Source organism: Alligator mississippiensis, chromosome 12 (assembly GCF_030867095.1).
Source record: "Alligator mississippiensis isolate rAllMis1 chromosome 12, rAllMis1, whole genome shotgun sequence".
Lineage (NCBI taxonomy): Eukaryota > Metazoa > Chordata > Crocodylia > Alligatoridae > Alligator > Alligator mississippiensis.
This window is the reverse complement of record NC_081835.1, coordinates 31,123,285-31,146,427: the sequence shown is the minus strand read 5'-3', so window position 1 is coordinate 31,146,427 and position 23,143 is coordinate 31,123,285. Positions and strand designations below refer to the sequence as shown.

At 42.5% G+C, this 23,143-nt stretch overlaps 1 protein-coding gene across 1 annotated transcript in view; it reads left to right on the top strand.

Annotated features, from left to right (window-relative positions):
* The window catches only part of SYN2 (synapsin II), a 623,389-nt gene extending 603,567 nt beyond the window's left edge, over positions 1-19,822 (top strand). Inside the window, exons 11-13 of the mRNA XM_014597696.3 lie at positions 9,135-9,195; positions 13,350-13,593; positions 18,926-19,822. Coding sequence (XP_014453182.1) covers positions 9,135-9,195; positions 13,350-13,593; positions 18,926-19,061 — 441 coding nt within the window. The 3' untranslated portion in view covers positions 19,062-19,822. The remainder of the gene's footprint in view (positions 1-9,134; positions 9,196-13,349; positions 13,594-18,925) is intronic.
* The last annotated feature ends 3,321 nt before the right edge of the window (positions 19,823-23,143 follow it).

Here is a 23,143-nt window from a genome sequence, read left to right as displayed (position 1 = left end):
TCACCAAGGAGCCCCCGGGGGTTACAAGAAACAATGGCCACAAGCTAGCAGAGAGCAGATTTAGACTGGACATTAGGAAGAACTTCTTCACAGTTCGAGTGGCCAAGGTCTGGAACGGGCTCCCAAGGGAGGTGGTGCTCTCCCCTACCCTGGGGGTCTTCAAGAGGAGGTTAGATGAGTATCTAGCTGGGGTCATCTAGACCCAGCACTCTTTCCTGCTTATGCAGGGGGTCGGACTCGATGATCTATTGAGGTCCCTTCCGACCCTAACATCTATGAATCTATGAATCTATGTGAAAGGACTCCAGCCACTGCTTGTCATCCCAGGTGTGGTGGACGACATTCAGCCACCAGTCCTGGCTGACCCAACGGGCCCACAAATGGCGGGGCTGGAGCCCCAGGAGCTCATGGATGGCACTAGTCTGGGCAGCAGCAGCACAGTCACAGTGGGCCTCAGATGCCGTGGTGAGCCTGGCCATGGGGCCGTGCCATGCAGGGGATCAGGCAGCACTGAAACTGACTTGGAACAGGTAGTGTTTGCCACGGCAGTGAAGCGCAGTAAGCAGGGTGGCATGCAGGAGCCCAGGGTGCAGGTTGTCACTCCTGGGGCCTAGGGATGAAACAGCCATCATGCAGTGGGCCCAGGCTGTGGTGACAAGAGTCACAGAGGGCTGTGCCAGCAAGCTGCAGCATGCTTCAGATCTGCTCCTGGCTTTTAAAGAAGATTCCTGCCCACAGGCAGCTGTGACCAGAGCCTCCAGCTCTCCCTGGCTGCTGCAGCAGAGCAGTGCAGGACTGGAGGTGGCCAGGGGCAAGCTACTGTCATAAGCAGCAAATCTGCTCTTAAATGGCTGCACATGTGGACACCTGCCCAGGGCGGGTTTACTGCACAGTAATTTAGTGTGGAGTAAACCCATATAGCAGTAATTGAATGTGTAGACATGCCCAGTAAGTATCTTTTTTTCCTTTCTGTCCTCCATCCTTCAGTACAAACTGGTGTATTATCCTTGTCAGCCACATTCTAGAGGATCATCTCCTTTCTCTTCATCTCAGTCTGCGGAAGCAAGCATTGTCTTTGAAAATCCTGAAATTTTATAGGTGGTTGTTCTCAAGAAAAGAACAAATGGACTTTATCCTTAAAGGATGTTGAATATACTACAATAGATGCTTCTCTATCCCTATTAGTGGAGCGAAGTGGAAAATGATTACCTTGCCCTGCAAAAGTTTTGCAACATCAAAAAATGTTCCTGTTCTACATCAGGACACAACAAAGAGACCATTTAAAGTGAAAAATGAGTGCCTGGTCCTTTCCAAAACAGTTGATAGTTAAGTCTCCAGGGCAGTCATCTGAAATGTGGGAGATTGAGCTCCAAGTCCCTGGTCTGAATCAGGCTATCAGGTGCATCTCCCTCATCTTGACTAATTCTATCCCTGTCGAAATGGTACATACACTTATGTGAGAAATTTTAATTTTCATGCATCACTATTTTCCAATTAAAAAATTCATAAGAAAATTCCTGATGAAATCTACATGCTAGTCTTTTCTACCCAGTCTTTAGTTCACTTTCATAAACTGTATTTTCTGTGACATACATACACTTATACATGCGTGTAATTAAAATGTCTCTTCATGTGTTAGTCTCAGCTTCTGTATTCCTTTGTAAACAGATGTCTCATGTAACTGGGACTGCTTATCCCAGGATTTGACCCAGATCAAAACAGGAGTGGCACAATTGCTTACGCTGTTACCTTTCCAACCTTCATTGCTGCTGCTTCCCTAGTAGGTGGCCAGCGACAGAATGCAGCCTGACAGGCTTGTCCCTAGAATGAACCAGAATAACTGGACAGACATACAATGGCATATCTTAGGCTAAAGTGTTAGTACATTTTATCTAGCATACTTCAGAGGGACTTGAAACAGGAAAATAGCTGGATATGCATGAGCTGAGAACAAAGGGATTTCTCCTGGGACAAATGCAACATCTGTTTTTACCCTTTATCACACAGGGGGGAGCTCTCTTCCACTACATAGCCTGCATTCCTTCACTGTCTCCAGGGAATACTTCTTTGACTTGGAGTGACTTGCCTGCAAGCCTGCTTTACAACTACAGTTTTAATAGTCCCCTTTCTTATACTGACTAGGAATCTGGTCTCTTTAAGCAATAGGTTCAATAAAATAAGACAGCACCATTCTGACAGAGTTCCTGGCGAACAATGGAAAGGAATAATCCAGCTCTAGCAGACACTACACTTCTTAACTACTATTTTCTAACCATTTAATGCATTTCTTTCACAGTGGGGGAATCCTGCTTTTTATAATTTTTATATTTAGGGTCCCCTGGTTAAAAAGAAGCAAGTCATATTAGCATGCTTTTTTAAGGCCACACTAAAAAATTATCACTTGTTAAGGAGTTATTAAATAAGGGAGCACATTTATAAAATTCAATTTGGGCTACTCCTCTGAAGTCTTGGAAATAAATCCCTTTGTACTTTGTGCTGCTGCAGAGTGGCCTAAGCACAAGAAGTCCATGACTGTTTTCCTTTCCTGTAAGAATTTTTTCCATGCACACATTGTGTGGAAAACACTGAGACGTTTTACACAGGTAACTGGGCAAACTGGTTTAGCAACAATAGCTAATCTATGCTTTTTCCAATTCATGAATTCATCTTGGCAATATTAACTTGGAGAAGTCTCTCCAGGAAGGAGGAAAAAATAAATATAATGATTTTTATTGTTTGCATTAACATTAGAATCTGTCTCACCAGTCACTGTATCTCTCATAATCAGAATCTGATTCTGAAGTGAGGCGTGTGCCAGCATGTAAGACTGCTTATCAGTTTCCTGGAACTAGTTCTCTTCAGGGCTGTGTTATCTTACTCTAAGAAGTCACCTATAAATCAAATTAGAACTAGAATGCAAGGCAGCCTTAAATGCTGTACCAAGGATCTTTTTTCTATCTACATTTATTTCCTGGAGGGCAGGAGCGCACATTGACTTTCATTCTGACTTTCAAAATAGTGTAGACTGTGGGAGCAAACTATTTAACTTTCACTTGCATGCACCTATAGAGTAATACACTTCATTTAATTTCTGTTACTTCAATCTTCAAACCATCCAATTCTTCCTACATGATATCCCTGATCCTTTGTATCGATAATGCCTCCCAACCATGTGTCTCATCAGCAAATTTCACCAGTACACTCCCACTGTTTGTGCCAAACTCATTAATAAAAATATATTAAACAAGGTCTTTCCCAAGGCCATTCATTGGGGAACATCAATGTCTCCAGACTAACACTTCCCCTTGTTGTCTCTCCTTCATCTTGGTCCTTACCCACTTTACAATTCTTCTACTAATCCTTATCTTCTCCAGTTTAATTAGTAATGTTGATGCTGTATCAGATGGCTTACTGAAGTCTAGATAGATGAGATTTCCTTTGTCTAAAACAGGGCTGTCAAACTTCTGAGCTGCCAGGGTCCACATGTGCAGGCTGCCCTGCCCCTTTTCTCCCTCTCATAATTTTATGTGCCAGTATTCCAGAATCCTGTGATGTTATCCAGTCTCCCCATTTTGAGTATATTAAGCTAGTTTGGTTTTGCTTCCAACTTAGATGTAGTCATTTCCATTCCATTTCCATACGTTCAGTCCTTCTAGCCATCCTATTTTGAAGACAGGGTAGCCATTCTGTGTTTGCCTACATGTTCAATGCTATAGCCATGAAAAAGTGAAGCAAAGCATTAATTAAGCATTTAGGCCATAGCTAGGTTATTTCTATTCTCTATCCTATCCTCCCTTCATTGTGTTCACACAACTTGCTTAGTTCTTTATGACAAAAGAACCTTTGTTATTTAATTTTAATCATCTTTGCAAACTCTAATGCTGTTTAACTTCTGTCAGTTCTCATTTTATACCTATACTTCCTGAACTGTAAGACGTAGTTTCCTTCTAGAATGTTGAACAAGTTACAAAAAAGCTTCCTTCATTGTTTTAAAAAAACTTCACTGCACATGTTCTTACTACAGTTTTCAAAACTTTCCAACTGAGCTAAATCAAAACCAATTTTCACAGGTACACAGTATAGCATCTCTATTGCCCAACAGCTGTATCCCCACCAAATTACTGCTTTCAGCAGCCACCCACTTCAGCATTATCCAAACTATCTAAAACTCAATCATATATAAAAACGCACTGTCTCTATATTATGCATATATAGATAGAACAAGTGTTAATACAGTGAAAGTTGTGTTATCCAGCATCCATGGGAAATGGGGAGTGCAGGTTAATCAAATGTGCCAGTTATCTGAGAGGTGTCTTTGCCTGTTTGGGCCACCATCACTCCCACTGCATCCTGTGCACTAGGGCTTTCACTCCTTGGCATCAGTGTGCCAGGGGACAGGAAGCGGGGCCCCGCACAGGCTGCTTTGCCTCAGGCCGTGGTCCAAAGTTGGCAAAGTAGGATTCAGCAAAACTGGAAGTGCCATGGTAGGACTTCCAGTTTCACTTCTGCTGCATCGATCAGCATGCCGGTTAATAGAGCATTCCGGATAGTAAAGTGCCAGATAACACAACTTTTACTGTATGACCAAGTCCTCGGAGTTTTTGGAGGCTTTGGAGAGCAACTAATCCTTTTTTTATCCCTGTCCTTCCTAAATTTTGATAAAGTCCACTTTATTATTTCTTCTTCCACAGAAATGTATAGAGTCTTTACTTAAAGTCTATGTGATACTACTGCACTGATTCCAAGCAAGGAGGGTATTATCTAGCCACAGAAGAGATACTCTGGTTGTAATTATACTAGCTCAAGGGTTGGTTTTTTTTCCCAGATACTTATGCAAGCAAAGTACCTCTTGTTATACACATAGTTGGGAAATCACTGTAGCCTGCTTTATAGCACTCACCTGACTACAGAAGGCTTTCACTGGAAAGAGGTTTAGCTTCTAGGCTGGACAATTATGGAAATATTAGGAGGATAGATCTTCCGCACAGACCTAGAACCTGCGCATCTCTTTTGAGAGGGATTACATTGCCCACAAGAACTGACAAAATGGCATTAGTACACCAACTAAGAGAGGTGAGAATAATGGTCTATAGTCAATTTGCCAACAACTGCTGTTTTAAGAAAAGTCCAGATTTCATTAGAAGTTTTGGCTCATAAATCAAGCAAGTGGGGAATGAGAAGACTTGGTTCCCAGCCTGTTTTTAACATCAAGGTTACTGTCTGAGAAGCAGACTCCTGAAAGTGAACCGATTACTGTAGACCAATGAATAATCGAACAAGTAAAATCTCTTAGTTTAAGATTATAATGTTAGTTAGGTTTTTGGGGTGGGTTGGCTAATTAGCAAAAGTAGCATAGACATGTGATTGGAAGGTTCCTGGAAGCACCAGGTGATATTTGGTGAACAGAAGATGTGTGGGTGGTAAAATCAAGATAGCTGCAATCAGCAACTAGAGATAGCTAACTGCATCTTCAGTAGGAAAGCATGCAAAGGTTTTAAAGCTTCCAAACAGTTTAGACAGGGAATGTATTGGAGTAAAGTGAAGGTAAAATGCTACCAGGTGTGTTGGAATGCTTCATTTAGGATAATAGCATTCCATGTAAAAAGGTGTTGTCCTGGGAAGAGAGATTAATGGGATCTGTAATAAAGCCCAAGACCTTGCCAGCACATGGAAAAGTAGCAAACTTATTTTAGCCTCAAGGTATAGAACAGTCAAAGGACCTTTAGACACTGTTTTAAATTCATAACCATGTTAAAGAATCAGCTTCCATTTTTAGGTCCTGTAAACAAGACTTGATTGTTCTTCACACAATCGTTTATTTCAACTTTAAAAAAAGAACAAAAACAAATACATACAGCCTGCATCTATACAAGACACTGACTTCACAGTTGTTACTGTGTAGTCACTTAGTACTTGCATAACCAAGTACTAAATGGCTACAGTAGGGCTGTGTGAAGCTTTCATCCCTGATTCGACTTGGTGAAGATTTGGCCCGATTTGGTGGCTGAATCTCCGAATCTGAATCAAATCAGAGGACCCTTTAATCTCTCCAAATCGAATCAGAACCCTCCAAATTGATTCGTAAAGATTCAGTGATTCAGACATAGATACAGCTTTAAATGTTTTTTTTACATACCTCAAGGTAGCAGGCGGCTCATGAATTCTGCAATGCTGGGGCAAATGGAGCATCCCACAGGAGTGTGGGGGGCTCCCCAGCGCGCTCAGCAGCAGACCCAGAAGTGGACCAGAAGCACTTCCAGTCCACTTCTGGGTCCGCCAGGGAGCACTTGGGGGGGCCCCCCATACCTCCCCCTGGCTTGGCAACTGGTGCCTTCTGGGTCTGGGGGGTACTGGGGTCCCCTGTGGCTGATCGCCAAGTCAGGGGAGTGTGCAGGGGGGCCCACTACTCACTCCCCAGCGGACCCAGAAGCGGACCGGAAGTACTTCCAATCCACTTCTGGGTTTGCCACCAAGCACGTGGGGGGTCACCTGCGTTCCTGTGGGATGTTCTATGCACCCCAGCATTGCAGAGTTCATGAGCCATGCTGGTACCTCGAGGTATGTAGCAAAAAACATTTAAAGCTGTGTCTATGTCTGAATCACTGATTCTCTCTAAAACTACATTCAGGCTAATATCCTCCCTCCCAAACCCACAGGCCAGGGAATTCAGGTACTCCTTGTATCCAGGCAAGCATCCTATGTGCAAATCCCAGGAAGTTCAGATGTCACACTTGATTTTAGCCAAAAGGCCTACACAAAAAAAGAAAATGTAGAAGTAGGGCCACAAAACCCCTCAGGGTAGTTCTAGCAGTCACTACTATTATAAAACAAATGAGTATAGTGTTAGCTCTCAAAGAAGAGTCACATGCTCATTTGATTCCATCCTCCAGAAGTTACTGAAGGTTCTTGCCCACGCAGTGTGTGTTCTGCAGCAGGTCTGTGCAAGCACAGGGGATATACATCACACACACTCCAGCCAAGAGGGCATGGAATGGGGAAATGTCTTTGCTATGGCATTATTATACCTAGTTCCCCCAGGACTGCTACTTTCTTTGGAGTTTTGCATGTGGGGAGGGCACAAGCAACAGCAACTCCCTAATGTTACAGAAAGTTTCAGCTTCTTCAGCCTGGAGCACCCAAGGCCATGAATTTATTTGGAGGAAAGTGCCAAATACAGTGTTTCACTGGAATAACATGAAGGAAATGACCCCAAGCGGAACCTTAAAGGCTTCCAGTTCCCTGTCTTGGTTTGCCCAGCGTCCAAAGAGTGACTGGTCTATTTCCAGAGTTATAATATTGTCTAATTTAGCTATAAGAACAATTTCTAGGCCACAGCCTCATTTGTAGAACCAAGATGACTGACCTTTTAAATAGTTCACTCCCAGTTTAGAGGTTTTTAAATGACCTTCCCAGGTATGGTAATCATGTCCTTTGTGAAAGTGTCTTTCCCTTTACTTATCCCTGTCTTTGTATTGATGCTCTTAGCAAACTATGTAATTGCTCAGCCCCTCTTATGACAACCAGATTTTGCCACATTCCTTTTATACATATGTATGATTTTTTTTACCCCCCTTCTTGTTTTCTTGGAGTTAGTAATCCAAAACAATTAAGTGTTGGACCTGTCACGTTGTCTTTTATTTATGCAGCTAAAGTAGACATAAAAAAATTCCGCACAGCTGCTTAGGCTAGAATGCTGTTGCCTTGCAACACACAAAAATTACAATTTCTAGATTCCTGCATAGGAACTTTAATAATTAGGCATAAGATTTATTTCTTCAGTGCTAAGATCAATTACAAATCTGTCTAAAAACAGTGAGTTTTTCAAGAACTCCCTCCCCCCCCAAAAAAAACACATATTAATTCATTTTATATTCACCATTTAATAGATTCTGGGTTTTCTCCTTCTTGACAAATGGAAATTCAATTTCTGGATTTTTTATAAAAAAACACAAGCTACTTTGTCCAATAATTTAATATATTATACTTAAAAAATAATAATGATGAGCCTAAGACAAAGCTGAGGTCTGGGTCTTAATGCTGCCAGAAAGTTTTGGTTCAGGCCTATTGCTTCCTCCAAAGAAATATACATTGAAAATAATCTATTTTGAACAGTTAAATAGGACATGTTTCTAATAACATGTCACACAGGGTAGAATGAAGTAATTTAAATGATTTTCATTCTTTATCTGTGGTTTTGCTTCCTCCTTTAATTTTGCTCAGAAAAACAGCTAAGCCAGAGTAATTCATTTCCTTTTCCATGTTCAGCCTTAGAATCAAAGTGAAACTAGCACCCACAGATTCTGCTTTGCTGTGTTTCCAATTATCCCTGAGCTGCAAGCAGAAACTCAAATGTTTTATTTTATACATTGAAAAGGGGACAGTCAGTGACACAGAAATGTTGTTCAAGATAACAGAAATCAGAAGAGAAAGACCTGAAAGGAATTGTAGAACCATAGAAAAGTAGGTCCAGAAGGGACCTCAGGAGGACACCTAGTCCAACCCTTTGTTCAAGTCAGGATCACCCGTATCCAACCCATCCTGTATGTGTCTTAGATATTCCAAAAACTACACAAGCAACCTTGTTGCACAAGTACAAAGAAGTTTGCCTTGAAAACACCAAGAAACCCTAAACCTGCCACAGGTAAAGCAGGGCAACAAGGGCACTGCTAATAACCTGTCACAGTAAATGTGGTTAAAATATGCTTGAGAGATCCAAGGAAGAAGCTCAGCACCCCCAGTTACAAAAGAAGGCAACCCCCTTCCCTTCCCCCCTCCACCCCTCAATCCATGCCAATGGCTTCCTTCACAGAATCATAGAGAAAGCAGCAGATATGAGATACTGGAGAGCCCTCATCCTTTAGAAGTAAGGAGACACTGCCCATATTAGATAGATCATAATGGCTACATGCTGAAAAGGAAAACCATTTTTTGAAAATGTCCCAAAGCTGAGCTCTTGTATGCCATGATACACACACAGAAGCAAGCAGTTTCTACACTAGACTTTTACATGTTACCTAAATAAACTTCTAAGGGACCATGGTAAGCTGCAAACAAATGGAAACACAAGCAGACTTGTTATTGTAACTATGCCACTCTAATTTTCACTCTCTTCTGTTTTTGTATTTATCTTCCAGAGTGGACCACTTAAGGAGCCAGAGCCAAACAAACTCCCACCTCAGCGACCACCACCTCAAGGTTGTTTACAGTACATTCTCGACTGTAATGGCGTTGCAGTAGGACCAAAACAAGTCCAGGCTACTTAGATAATTGAGAATAAAAGCAGGGGTTAAAGCCAAAAAACAACCTTAAAAGCAAACATACCAGTTTTTGTGCAGTTTTTGCATTGTTTCAGTGCTGACCTGGACTGTGTTTTTTTCTATGCAGTGTCAACTATACTGTCTGGTTGTTTACCTGTTCATGTCTGTGCTTGTAATGCTTACCTACGTTTCTCTGTATAACTTGTGATTTCAGGGCTGTTGTCAACAGTGTAAAAAAAATTGTGCCTCTACAGAGTCCAGTGAGACTGTATATTATGGATGGTTAGACAGTATTTTTTAAGTATTATATATTGTGAGGTAAAACACAAATAAGATTCAGATTTAAATACTTTTGCTTAACTCCGTGAGTATGTGCGTGTGATATTCGTACTTTTTATTTGTGTGTGTGTGTGTGTGCATGACTAACATAGACAGCTGATCCAGATATTTTAAAAGATCTAATTTAGTATTTGTTGAATGAGGCGCTTTTTTTTTATAATTTTATAAAGTTTGTTAATATTTGAGTTTTACTTATAGATAAGAGTAGTAGAACTCTAGTGTTTCTGTGACTCCATAAGATACAAGACGGTTTTCCCAGAAACATTTAAATATCCTATATTTTACATACTGGTATTCATATTTTTAGTAATTCTGCATTAACTTATTACCTAGAAAGCGATGTAAATGGTCCATTTATGTGCAATATCTTCAGAAACAGCATATTTAATGTTTCTTTATTGCCATTCTGAATTAGCCATGTACAATTTCTATAAAAACAAAGGCAAATATTTCTCCCAAAATTTTTACCTACCAAAAAAGTTAAACCTATCTCAAAGTGTAATAGAAAGTGTTTTAAAATGTTTAAGCCCCTTATAAAATCTCGTTTTCTAAATATCAAGGCCTCAGCTGCTGTAGGTTCAGCTAGCTTAAGGATCTGGCTCATTAATAAAAGACAAAAACATTCAAGTGTCATCACAGCACTAGTATTCTAGCCCCGAAATGTCAGGATATGCATTAAAATATTCTATTCCAGGATGAATCACATGATAGGGCTTATAAAATCTTTACTCATAACTCAACGTGCAAAAAAAGACCCAACATGTCTGACTACTGCCAGACTTTCGATAGCCATAACTGCTTTTGACTCCCATATATTCAATTCACTTCTTGATATCACATGCAATATTCAGGCAGGCAGTTAAACTGTTATGAGAATTCTAGCCTAGGAACACAAGCTGCACTATTCTAACATACTGTAAAACTTAGTTGTAAACCAACCTTTATTTTGTCATTTAGAATCTATACAAAGGCAAATAGTGGTAACTACCTTAATACAAACAATATTGTTTTCCTTTAAAACAAAATTATGTTCTACTTTTATTTTCCCTACAAACACTAGGGAAAAAAACCAACGAAATTCAGCATTGTGCACTTTTTTATTGTAAAAGCAGGCTGGCGGGTGACAATTTCAATATGCATTATTAGCTATATAAATGTTAGTGGCAAGTGCTATGGTTTACTGCCTCTCAGTAAATTACGTGAAAATTTTGCTTTAGTAATCAATGTTTTTCTGGGTCTGTAATCTCTCTGATGATGTCCTTGGCTATTTACATTGTGTGTGGGGAAAGAGACCACTCCAGATCAGATTCACAAATCCTTACCTCCAAGATACCATATAGATGTGAATCAAGTATACTGCCCTTGGGTGACAAAATGAATCTGGTGAATGCTTTTTATTTAAAGCAGTTAGTGTTTTTTGCATGTAGTAGTGTGAGTATTCACAAGTGCTTTTCATGTGACGTTTGTGAGCTGTGTGTGCAAAGAAGAGATTTGCATTTGAGATAGGACTCCAGCTTGTTGATTGTAAAGGACTTACAAGGGCATACACCATTACTAAATATCACAGACAAGAAGCAAGCCAAAATGTCTCTCTGCATGTAAGCATGCTTAGGTGCAATATTGTGGGTAACAGGGAACAGATGTTTTACAGTGTAGGATTAATGTTTGGTTTTGCTTTTGGTTCTTTTGGTAAAAGTTTCTTTCATGATTGTTGCTTTTTTGTACAATCCAGATGCAAGAAAGTGAGCAAATGCTGGAAGTGTGACAGCAGTATCTCTTATGTGATATATCTTGTACAGCTTAATGTGCAATAAAAGAAAGTTACATCTGTCTTCAGTGTAAATTTTCTGGCATTATAAGCCTCTATATACAAGTGGGGGGGGGAATCTTTTTTTTCAGTACTGAGTAAAGGGAGGCTAATAAGCAAATTAATATTGTTAAGGTGTTGCAAAAAGTATTACCACCTTTGAGCATTTCTTACAAACATCATTAAAGTTAATAAATGATGAAGTTTCACTCCCCAACACAATAGGTCTTTACCTTTAGATGGCAGAACTCATTGCTATAATTGGCAGTATTTAGACACTTAGAAGCACTAGTATGTACTGTTCTTAGACACACAAATGAACTGGGAGTAAGTGGAAAACTAGCTATAAACAGGAAATCTACTTAAAAGAAAAACTATGGAATATTGCACCAGTACCATTCCTTACAGATATGGTTATTTTTTTCTCTTGGGATTATTGAAAAAAGAAGCAATTTTACGCAGGCAGTCAGTGTCTTCATAAGAGGTCTTAAAATTCTGATATTTCCAAAACAGAGAGATCAATAGAGTTATGTAATTTTTGCTGTTCAGTTGCATACAGATTTTGACTGACTGACTGATTATCCAAGCAAGTCTATGAAAGCTTTGGCAGTCCCTGCTCTGTGCCCCCTTAGTTCAGTTGTACTAGATGAGCCATGTCACATGCAAGAATAAATATTATTCTGTAAGTGCTAAATCACCAAAAGACTCCCAGTGAAAATCATGTTTAGACACTTGATACTAGATAAAGTATAGTGCCAGCTGACTGGAATCTCACTGGGCACGTCCCAGTGAGTGCACATGTGCAGTTTGCAGCACCTTAAACCTGTTTGAGGCACCACAAACTGCACATGGCACATGTGCACCCATTAACTGTTAATTAGCAGCACGGTGGTTTTTTGACACCCGGAGAGCCCAGTGTGTCAACCACTAAAAAAGGCAGCGCACTCAGCAGCAGTGTGCACCACCAGAAACAGCCTCGCTGGTTAGAGCCACACGCTAGCTGCCAGCCAGGCTCCAAGTGGATGGATCACCACCGCTGCTGCCCTGGGAGGCCCCCGGACTCCAGAGAGGACTGCTGGAGCCAGTACAGGTGCTGGCTCCAGCCTTCCCTAACTTCACCCAGGGCAATTTGCTCTGCACCAGCTCCACATACAGGGGTGTGCACAGCAGCAAAAAGCAACAGCACAAATTTGTGCCACTACTGTTTTTGCTGTGGCAACCACATGCCCCTGCATGTGGAGAAGCACCCACTGAGGACATTTTCTGTCAGGAAGCATCTCCACAGAAGCGTGCTAATCCGTTCAGTCATGGATTTCACAACTTAGGTTTCTGCTGCATGTACTGTTCTCAAATTTTTTTCAGTGCTATTTTATATGTCCGAATATATTGTAGACTGTGGAAAGGCATTAACTCATTCTCTTGGGTAATTAAGCATTAGCTTTGAATATCATATGTTTTGTGTTCTTAATTGGTCAAATAAGTTACCAAATTATTTTAAAGTCTCCCAACTAGTGTCATTACAAAGAACTAGTGTAATTTTAAAGTAGTTTTACTGCTACACAAGTTAAGACAAATGGAAAGTGAATAAAGGTGGAGATCATTTAAAAGTCTGGATAAACAGTATTGCAATAACAACATAAAAAGCAGTAGATGCTTCCATTGAGGTAATATAATGTTGGCATGTCCTTCTGTTTATAAATCTCTCACCAAAGATATCCCAGTGGAGTTACATGTGGAATAACTTTGGCCCCTCATATTGCATAGTTATTTTAAGAAGAATGGAGAAGAGCCATAAGTAAGCTATTAATGTACTGATTGTATTTAATAGTATTGACTAAACTAAATTGGTAGTTCATATTAACAAAACATTGCCTCAACACTTGACAGATTATTATTGAGCTCTTTGAAACTGTCACATTATGAAGTTTTTCTTGTACTGAACCTAGGGGGCCCAGTGCAACCCCAAGGAACGCAATCACAAAGCCAGGAGCCATTGCAACCACAGCGCATGTTCCCCTCGGGGCAGTCAGCAAAGCCCTCAACTTCCCAGCCACAGCGTCCACCTGGACCTACAACTCAGCAACCCCGTGCCAAGGCTCCAGGTCCTTCCAGTGTCGGGTTATCAATGGAAAAGGAACCACAGCCACAGCCTGCTCCACAGCAGAAGCCTCAGTCTCATCCACAACTTAAGTAAGATGTTTGTTATTTCTCCTCCCCTCCTCATTGTGGAATTTGACTGTGTCTCCATTACAGTAGCTTGAGTACCAACTTCATATGTAATAGAAGGGTGCAAAAGTGTATAGAAGGTATAACACCCCCCCCCCACACACACACACACACCATTCTGTACTTGTTCCTATTCAGAGAAAGTCATTATTGATATTCTAAGTGCTGTAAAAGCAAAATTTCCTATAATAGTTGCACATTTTCTGCTCAAACCAGGTTTACCCTGAAAATGCATCATCCCTTTCATTTCTTTTTTTCCTCCTTAAATGTCATTGACTCATGATCTGGGTGTGCTGAGAGGCTGTACAGAAAAGAGGGAAGTCTTATCTGTTTAAACTTTTAACCTTGAAGTCATTCACACAACGGATTCCAGTTTCAAAAGACCTAAATGAAAAATAATCTAAGCAAATGCACTCAGTAACGCTTAGGATGGGTTTCTGTGGAATGCTGCTTTTCAGTGACACATTGATGCTTGAATGAACAGTACCAGTAATTCATGCAAACCATCTCTATTGTATACAGTAGTGGAAGTGGAAATGCTTGTTCAACTAAGTGTGTACAACAGAAAAGAATCCTTTGGTTCCAGGCAGTGGCGACATGTAGGGGGTGCACAGGGGTGTACATGCACCCCCTGAGAGCACTGGTGCACCCCCTGTCAGGCCGTGATCCCTGCTTAGGCGATGGGCAGGGCGGCTGGGTGGGAGTGCCAGTATCACCCCTCCGAGCGCTGCCTGGGGAGTATGAGCACCAAACGAGGCAACTGCAGCACTCCTGGAAGCTGCCACTTCCTGGTGAATGCGATCAGCCACGGGGGACTCCCACTCTGGTTGGCGTGATCGGCCATGGGGGGACCCCTCCCCCCCACCAGTCGCTGACTGGACGCTGACTAGGTGGGATCAGTTGCACATGGTTCCAGGCTTCACCGCTGGAGACCTCTCCAATGTAGCACTGTGCACTAAGGCTGTGTGAAGCTTCAGGTGGTGATTCAATTTGGAGGAGATTCGGTCTGATTTGGTGATCAAATCCCTGAATCTGAATCAAATCAGGGGACCAATTTAAAGGTCTGAATCAATTCAAAGCTTTCCAAATCTTACAGTGTAACTATTATGCCTGCATCATTCTTTATCAAAACATGTGTAGCAAAACTGCTCCAACTTTGACTCTGCTTCATCCAGTGATTTTGTTATCTAACCTGCATCTCTAGAGGATAAGACAGACCTAGCAGTTAAATCATAATAGGTAATGTGTACTCCTGAACAGCAGCTCCTCCCACCCCCTTTAAAATGTATGTTCATACATGCCCTATGTTAAAAAAACAAAGAAACAAAATAGATTTTGGATCACACCATAAATCCACGTGAGTTACCAATTCTTTTTTTTCCCCTACTAAACTATTAAAACTAAAATGTGAATCAATTGCCCCCTCTCCACCTACAGACAGACTATGATGGGGATCTGATTAGTGCCATTCAAAGAATGAGGCTCAAATGGACACTCGTGTCCAGAAGAGGTCAAATGTGGCTGCATCTGGACCATTGGATTTCATGTTCCTGTTGTCCTCCCTCTAAGATAAATTAATCCATTCTTTACATACACACTTGTTAATGGAAGAAGTTTTCTTTAGCCATGACAGATGATTAAAAAAACAGTTTGAAACTTTAATGAGGTTCTGCTGATGACATTTAAAAAACAGTTATTGTATACACTAACAAAGTGCCCATCAAGAATGATGGGTGGGCAGCAGGGACAGAGCGCCACCACCCACTGCCCCACGCTGCTGCCACTCCATGTCTGGCCATGCACAACGGCTCCCCCCCCCCCCACACACACACACACTCTGTGTTGAGCCCCATGTGCCCCCTCACACCTCACACACACCCAGCCACACACACCCACCCACACAGCCACATGCCACACACCCACCCAATCGCACACAACACCCACCCAGCCACATGCCACACACACCCAGCAAGCCATATGCCACACACACCGACCCACACAGCCACATGCCACACACACACATCCAGCCACATGCCACACACCCACCCAACCATACACCACACACACAAACACACACACACACACACACACAGCCACATGCCACCCACCCACCCAGCCACACACCAAACCACATGCCACACACACCACCTACCCAGCCAGCCACATGCCACCCACATGCCACAGACACGCCACACCCATAAAGCCACACACCACACATACACATCCACATAGCCATGCGTTACACATGCACACACAGCCACACACCACACACCCCAGCCACATGCCATGCACACACCCAGCCACACACCATACCCACCCACCCAGCCACACGCCACACACCCAGCCACCCATCCACATCCCACACCCACCCAGCAGCACACACCCACCCAGCCAGCCACACACCACCCACCCACCCAGCCACATGCCACCCACAAGCCACACACACACACACACTCAACCATGTATGACACACACCCACCCAGCCACATGCCATGCACACACCCAGCCACATGCCATACCCACCCACCCAGCCACATGCCACCCACACGCCACACACACACACACACCCACTCAGCCATACGTGACACCCACCCTCCCCAGCCACATGCCACCCTCCCACCCAGCCACACACCACCCACCCACCTCACACACCCCCGCCCACCTGCCTACCCACCCACACACACACACACACACACAGCCACACACCATACACACCCGCCAGCATGCTACATGCCACACACACCCAGCCATAGTCACACACCATCCCCACACCACACACATGTGCCTTGCTGCCCAGCCTGGCCTGCCCTATGGCCACGTCACTGTCAAAGCAGGGGTAGCAAGGCAGGGAGCAGAGGCAGAGTGGATCCTGCAGCTGCAGCCGCCCCTGCCCCATGCACAGACCAGGGGGTCACATGCCCCCCTGGGTTCCCCGGCACTGTGTCTGGAAGAGCCACCAGGCTCCAAGTGTCCCATGGCCCAACCCAGCCACAGCCACATTCACCGTAACTGGGGCCTCAGCCGGGCCAGGTTGTGGGGCCATCAGAGCCTGGTGGCTCATGCAGGGCCAGGGCACCAGGGAGCATGGGGGCAGTGTGGGTCCCCCTCCCCGACTCCCCTGTGGTGCGCGCAGTGGCGGGAGCCACCCGCCTCTGGCCCTGGAGGAGCCACTGGGCTCTCATGGCCTCACAGCCTGGCCCAGCCTGAGCACAGGCCCCCACTCCTCCTGCCAGGATCAACCTGGCACAGCCTCAGCCCCAGTCCCCCACCAGCCCTTCTGGCGGCGGCAGCAGGCCACCGTGACCTGCCTCCCCTTCCTGCCCCCCGGCACCTTGTGCAGCACCCTGCAGCTGCACACCACGCCCCCACCCCCTGCCCAGCGCACCTCGTGGCCACAGCTGGCACTCATGCCCTATGGGGATGGGGGACACAGCCACAGAGTGCTGCACAGGGAGCAAGTGTGGAGTGCGTACCCTGCCCCACAACCACCTGCTGCAGCCGGCAGCTGTTGCCCACACACCCCACACCCACTCCCTGAGGCACCCTGCAACCTCACACCATGCCCCACCGCAGCCACACTCCCCACACGGTGGAACACACCCTGGTCCCCTCCACTTCCACCTCCACCTTGCCTGTGTGTCTATCTGTCAATAAGGCAGTGCGTGCACAGTTGGCCTGGAGCATTAGAGACAGACAGACACACAATTGGAAGTGTTACGGCTTTTATTATATTAGAATGATACCCCACCACCACCATTTATTTGTATCTCTGTTCCCAGTTTAACACTAACTAAACTCATTTTTCCTTCCACTTTTCCCTATTCCAATAAAAACTTTTTGAGAGGTCAGTGTTCATTGGCAAGCATTTCAGACCACAGGTCTAGTCTGGCATTCCTGCTGAGGTTAAAAACACTTTTTGCAGTTTTCACCAAGAGGCAAATTTATTCCACAGCAGATTTTAGTGTCCAAGTAAAATCTCCTGCCTTTTGGCTTAACTGCACTGTGTGTATTTGCATTTGCATCTCTTGTATTCACCCACATGCTGTTGCCTAACATGTGCATACAGGTTATTAAACTATGAATAAATATTTAATTAGGCTTTTTGTGTTACTGATCAAGCGCTGCTTCCCTCCCTCCGTTAAGCAGTGCAAACTCAACTGTTTATTGGCCTTTTCTCATTAACCCAGCTATAATTTATGAAATGCATGAAATGCCTGTAGCACTACTTTGTTGTATGCTAGTAGTTTGGAAGCAGAGGAGTTGCAAATTATACTGTCATACTTGGCGAGTATGAGACAACATGAATGAGGAAACTGTGTTGTTGGTTTAATACAGCAAAATCTCACAGCAGTCTTCTGCTAAATTGTTTGATATGTGATAAGATAAAGAGAACTTGATTGACTGAATACCCAGAAAGCCAGTTATCTTTACAAATTAAAGTATGGACAATTGTTTGCATACATACTAAAACATTCAGCAGTATGTACATTTCAGTAATTTTTTCTTTTATCTCAACCTAGCTTTCTAAAGTTATCTTAAGACTTTTGGCTTAGACACAGTTTTAACTTTTAGCCATTATGCTTCTTTATGCTAGGACATATTTCTATTCACAGAGACATATTTATACCAGGGTTACATGACAACACTACAGACAACTTGTCATAATTAGGCTACTTGCTTACAGTAAATGCACCAATGCTGATAATTATTCTTTAAAAATCATCAAAGACATTTAAAAAAAATTAAAAATCAAAAAAGCAAGAGTTAAGGGTTAAACACCTAATGTCATCACCAGATATTACAACTTTAGGACTCAAGTCTTCAAACTGACTGACATGCCTCCTTTCATCCTTGTGGCAATGAGAGATTGCCTCCTAAGAAACAAAACTCTACCCCTTTAAGTAATCATCCTGGATTTGGGCTTCCTATGCTCTGAATTTGATTTGATAGGCCAAATTCTCCATTAGTCTTTTTATTCAATAGGAACAATTGAGCCCTAGTATTTTTGAACAGCAAAGAGCTTAGCTTGGTTATTAAGCAACTTATCCTATAAAATATGCATGGGAGCCTGCTTCTCAAACTAAAAGACAGAGGAAATGCACTGTTTTCTAGCAGCTCTGTATGCTATTGACTAATATTTTCTCCTCTTGTTCACTTTTGTTTAAATTTGTAAAACTGTTTTCATTCCATGGAGGTTTCCCTTTTTATATAGTTTCCATACATATGCAACATGATTGTATGGAAGCTGGTTGACAGTGGGACTGTACTAACCACGTTGCATGTTTTTATCTTGCAGCAAGTCACAGTCTTTGACAAATGCCTTCAGTTTCACAGAATCACCCTTCTTTCGATCATCTGTGAATGAGGATGAAGCAAAAGCTGAAACTATCCGAAACTTGAGGAAATCCTTTGCTAGCCTTTTCTCTGATTAGCCAGTTTCATCCAGGTGCATATAGTCTAGAATTTAGTGAATATTAGTGTTTTCCCCCTGTGAGCCATCTTCCTTTCAACTGTTTCAAGTGTGTTATTAAGCAATATGTTAAACTTCTGAAAAAAGGACTATGATGAGATGAAATTCAGGTACACTGTATAAAATCTATATAAATGATAGAAAGTTATATTATTACAGAACGCTTAATTTTAAGGTCCTTGTCAATTGTAATATTGTGGCCTTATTGTGACTGCACTATATATCACACTATTGGACTTTTCTGTGTAAAACTGTAGTAATAGAGCACGGTGTCAAGGGAGTTCTCCCTGCTTTACTCATCTCCGGTGCACTGCAATGCATGTTTATTTTGTGTGTAAACGTTTTATACTGCCAGGGTATAGTTTTAACCTAATTTGTTCTTGCCTCACATCCTTGAGAGGCAATTCATACTGGTACTTCCTGTTCTGCCACTTCAATATTGTGAGAGACTAGAGCAGTTTTCTCCTCTTTTGACAATCCTTCCATCTCCAGTGACTATAGACTTCTGCTTGTGTTGCTGAGAGTTGTCCCTAATGCTAAAAGAATGTCATAAACAAAGTATGTGTATGTACTATTGTATCCTCACATATGTCTACTGAGCATTTATTTCCAACTTGTAACAAGTGATCGGAGTTGTAAAGTAACATGCATGATCTATACTATTAACCCTATTTTTGTGTACATCTTCTAATAAATGCAAAGCATCATGCTTGATAAAAAGCAGTCTTCTGCAAAGAGTGTTTCTCCAAGTAGGTGTACTTGGTGTTTTGTACAGACTTTGTCTCCAAATCAGTGGTGTACTTTGATAAATATTTAGGCACTGAAGTCACTGCCAATAAGAAGTTAGATTACCAAAATAATAACTGCATACATCAAACAAGAGGAAGATAGTGTAGTAAAATTACCATTCACTGGAATTGAGCTTAGGCTTTCTCAGATATTTTGCATATTGAAATGCTGCCCTGACTGGCTGCAACAGAAAAGTTCTCGGGGATGGGGTAACTGCAGCATTTTAAGGTTGTTGGTTCTAATCCTTTAATCCTCAAAGGGAATTTACAAAACACCTTTTGTAGATGGGCCTATGAACTTAACTTCCTAAATCTACTGGATACAAAAAATCATGGATTAAATATAGGCATTGGATGTATGGCACATTATAACCTGCCTGCCATCTGATAACCCCAGGTAACCTGTCTGCATTTTACCAGCTACATTTTTCTATCAGCAGTTCAACATCTCCCCTTCCCTCCCACCTGTCTCACGTATATTGTCTTCCACCCCTCCCTCTGATCCTCAATGCCACGCATTTGTATTTTCATAAATTTGCATTTTGGCCTCTATTCTACCCAGCAGAGAACACAATTCACCAGCAGACTCTCCATAGTACATGTGGATGTGCTGCAGCACCAGCTGCTTTTAAAACCACCCAGTGCTGCATCTTAGGCATTTGTATAAATGGTAAAATGCATGTCGGTGCTGAGAAAATGGTGGTATTGTGCTTTTGAACTAAAACATATCAAAGGTGTTTTAGTTCAAAAGCACACCGATGCCCATTTTCTGCACACTGACATGCATTTTGTCATTTATACAAATGCATATGACACAGCACTGGGCAAGTCAGCTGGCGTGCTCTGCAGACTCGATTAATCAGGTCTGCTCTGATGCACTGGATTTCTGGCACATCGGAGCAGACAGAGCTACATGTATAAATGCCCTATAAGCCTGAAGAAGGGTGTTTGTGCCTGAAAGCTTGCAAAGAACAATTTGCCCGACTATTAGTTCATCTAATAAAAGGTATCACATCTACCCAAAAAACCTTCTCTACAGCATTTTAAAACATTCACTAAAGTAAAAGTCTGTGTGAAGCAGAATCAATCATGACTAGAATTCTTAAGGCCAAGTTAATACCATGCTCCCTCTGTCTCATACACTTTTCATAGAGTGTGGTCCCTTGTCAAGAGATCTCTGCATTTCCTTTCCCTTATTTGCCACATTAATTCTTGTGAGGAGAAATAAGCTGCTGGTTTTCTACGTTCCCACAGAGGAACTTGCTTTCAGATCCTCAAATCTTTTTTTCTTCGTGTTTGTATCAAGTTATGTTTTAATTCTACAGACTGAACAAGTGTGCAACAAGATACAGACTGATTTAGATGCGCTAAATCAAAAATACACCCAAGTCCTGTGTAATTCCACTTTCTGCCATTGCTTTAAAAAGAATTTGGCCCCCTATGGAAATATTTAGGGAACTGAAGTTGCAATTTTACAAGACTAAAAGGTTACAATAGGTGATGTGCTCATTTGTGATCTGAAAATGAAGTACAGAGAAAAAAGGGGCCATTGGAATGTCAAGCTTAAATAGCTATAGTCTTTAGCAAAGATTTTTGAGTTACAAACTGACACTGAATGGGGGAGGGGAATGTGAGTGGGTGTTTGTTTAATTCTTTTCCTTAAATCTTCCTCTCATGGAGAACTTGCCTTCAGAATCCTGAGCTAGACTCTACTGAGATATATTCTATACCTCATTTAAATGATCCAGAGGTAAGAATTCACATTAGATCTGCCCTCGCTTCTGTTCTAAACATTGATTGACTGACATCTTTTCGTCTGCAAGAGGTGGTGGATTTGCTCTAGACAAAACCCCAGTAAAAACTGTTAATAAGATAGACACCACATGCACGCATTTGTATCATCTACCTACATCCCCCAGACGACAGAAACTTAACAGGTGTAGCTGTTCCTACACTATACAGCTGTGGGATCATCGTCTTCCCCACAACAAGTAGAAGATGGGGAAAAATCTCTGCCAAACTATGGAGAAAGAAAGAGGGAAAAACCTATAACATACATGCAGACGTAAACCCCAAGTACTGAAAAGCCTATTCATAATTATTTTTGTTCATGTATCCAGTTAAAGGCCGTCCCTACACTGAAATGCTAACAAGATAAACAGCAGCAAAGGAAGTATCAATCCCACTTCTACACATAGTGAAAATATTGTCATGTTTTCATTACATTAAGGAGTGTATACCACAGAGAGGACAGAAAAATAATCACTATGGTAGGTCTATGGGGGCAGTTGTCACATACAACAAATATGCAGCCATTATGAGATACAAAGCTTTTATATTTGTCCTAAAACAGCACTTTTTTAGGGTTTGGAGGTGCAGGGGGTGGTAGTTAAAAAGAGAGTTCATAACATGTTAGTATTGTGCATTGCTGTATTAAAATCCTATGTAATATACAATTGATTTACATGAAAAAGTGAAATCTTCTGTAAGACTTAAGAGGCTTCTGTTTATTCCTTAATCTAAAATGTCAGTTTAAGAAGTATAGATAAAGGGTACACAGTCACATGCACAGACAGTGGCAATACAGTTCAGGTTTTTTCAGCAACCTAAGGGGCTCAGGAGATCAGGAGGATGGCAATGAGATATGGATTTCCTCACTTCCAACTCCAAATCAAAACTAAATTGGAAAATGTTAGCACCTGACAGCTATCTGTCAGTTAGTGCTTTGAGGGTTGACAATCTTAAAGCAAACACTTTCTGAAAAGCAGGTGTCCGCATCACAAGCAGCATCACAAGTGTCTCCCTGTTTGGATTCTCAGCTGAGGACTCAGCAGGTCGAGAAACTGAACTAGTCTGCAGAGAAAGTAGGCAGCAGGCCTGTGCAAAGCAGCTAGTATTTGCTTCGGATTCGGATTCAGCTGATTCGGGGGACAGTGATTCAATCCAGTGATTCAAATCACTGTCCCGATTCGATTCGGCTGAATCTGTTTCGGAGATTCAGCTGCTGCCCAATCTCTGAATCATCCAGGCCGGGCCCATACCCTGCCGCTCTCCCAGCCTGGCAATGCCTGGCCCAGCTCCTGGCACTTGTAAAAACAAAAAACAAACCCTGGATCACCAGCTGCTGTTGGGCAGTGGGCGATCCCTGCTGCCCCCTATTACCCCATGCTGCGTGGGGGGCTCTGCATGAGCCCCCCGACCGCCCCCTCACTCCCCCAGCCCCCCCATGGCTGCCCTGCCCTGGCCAGCTCCAGCC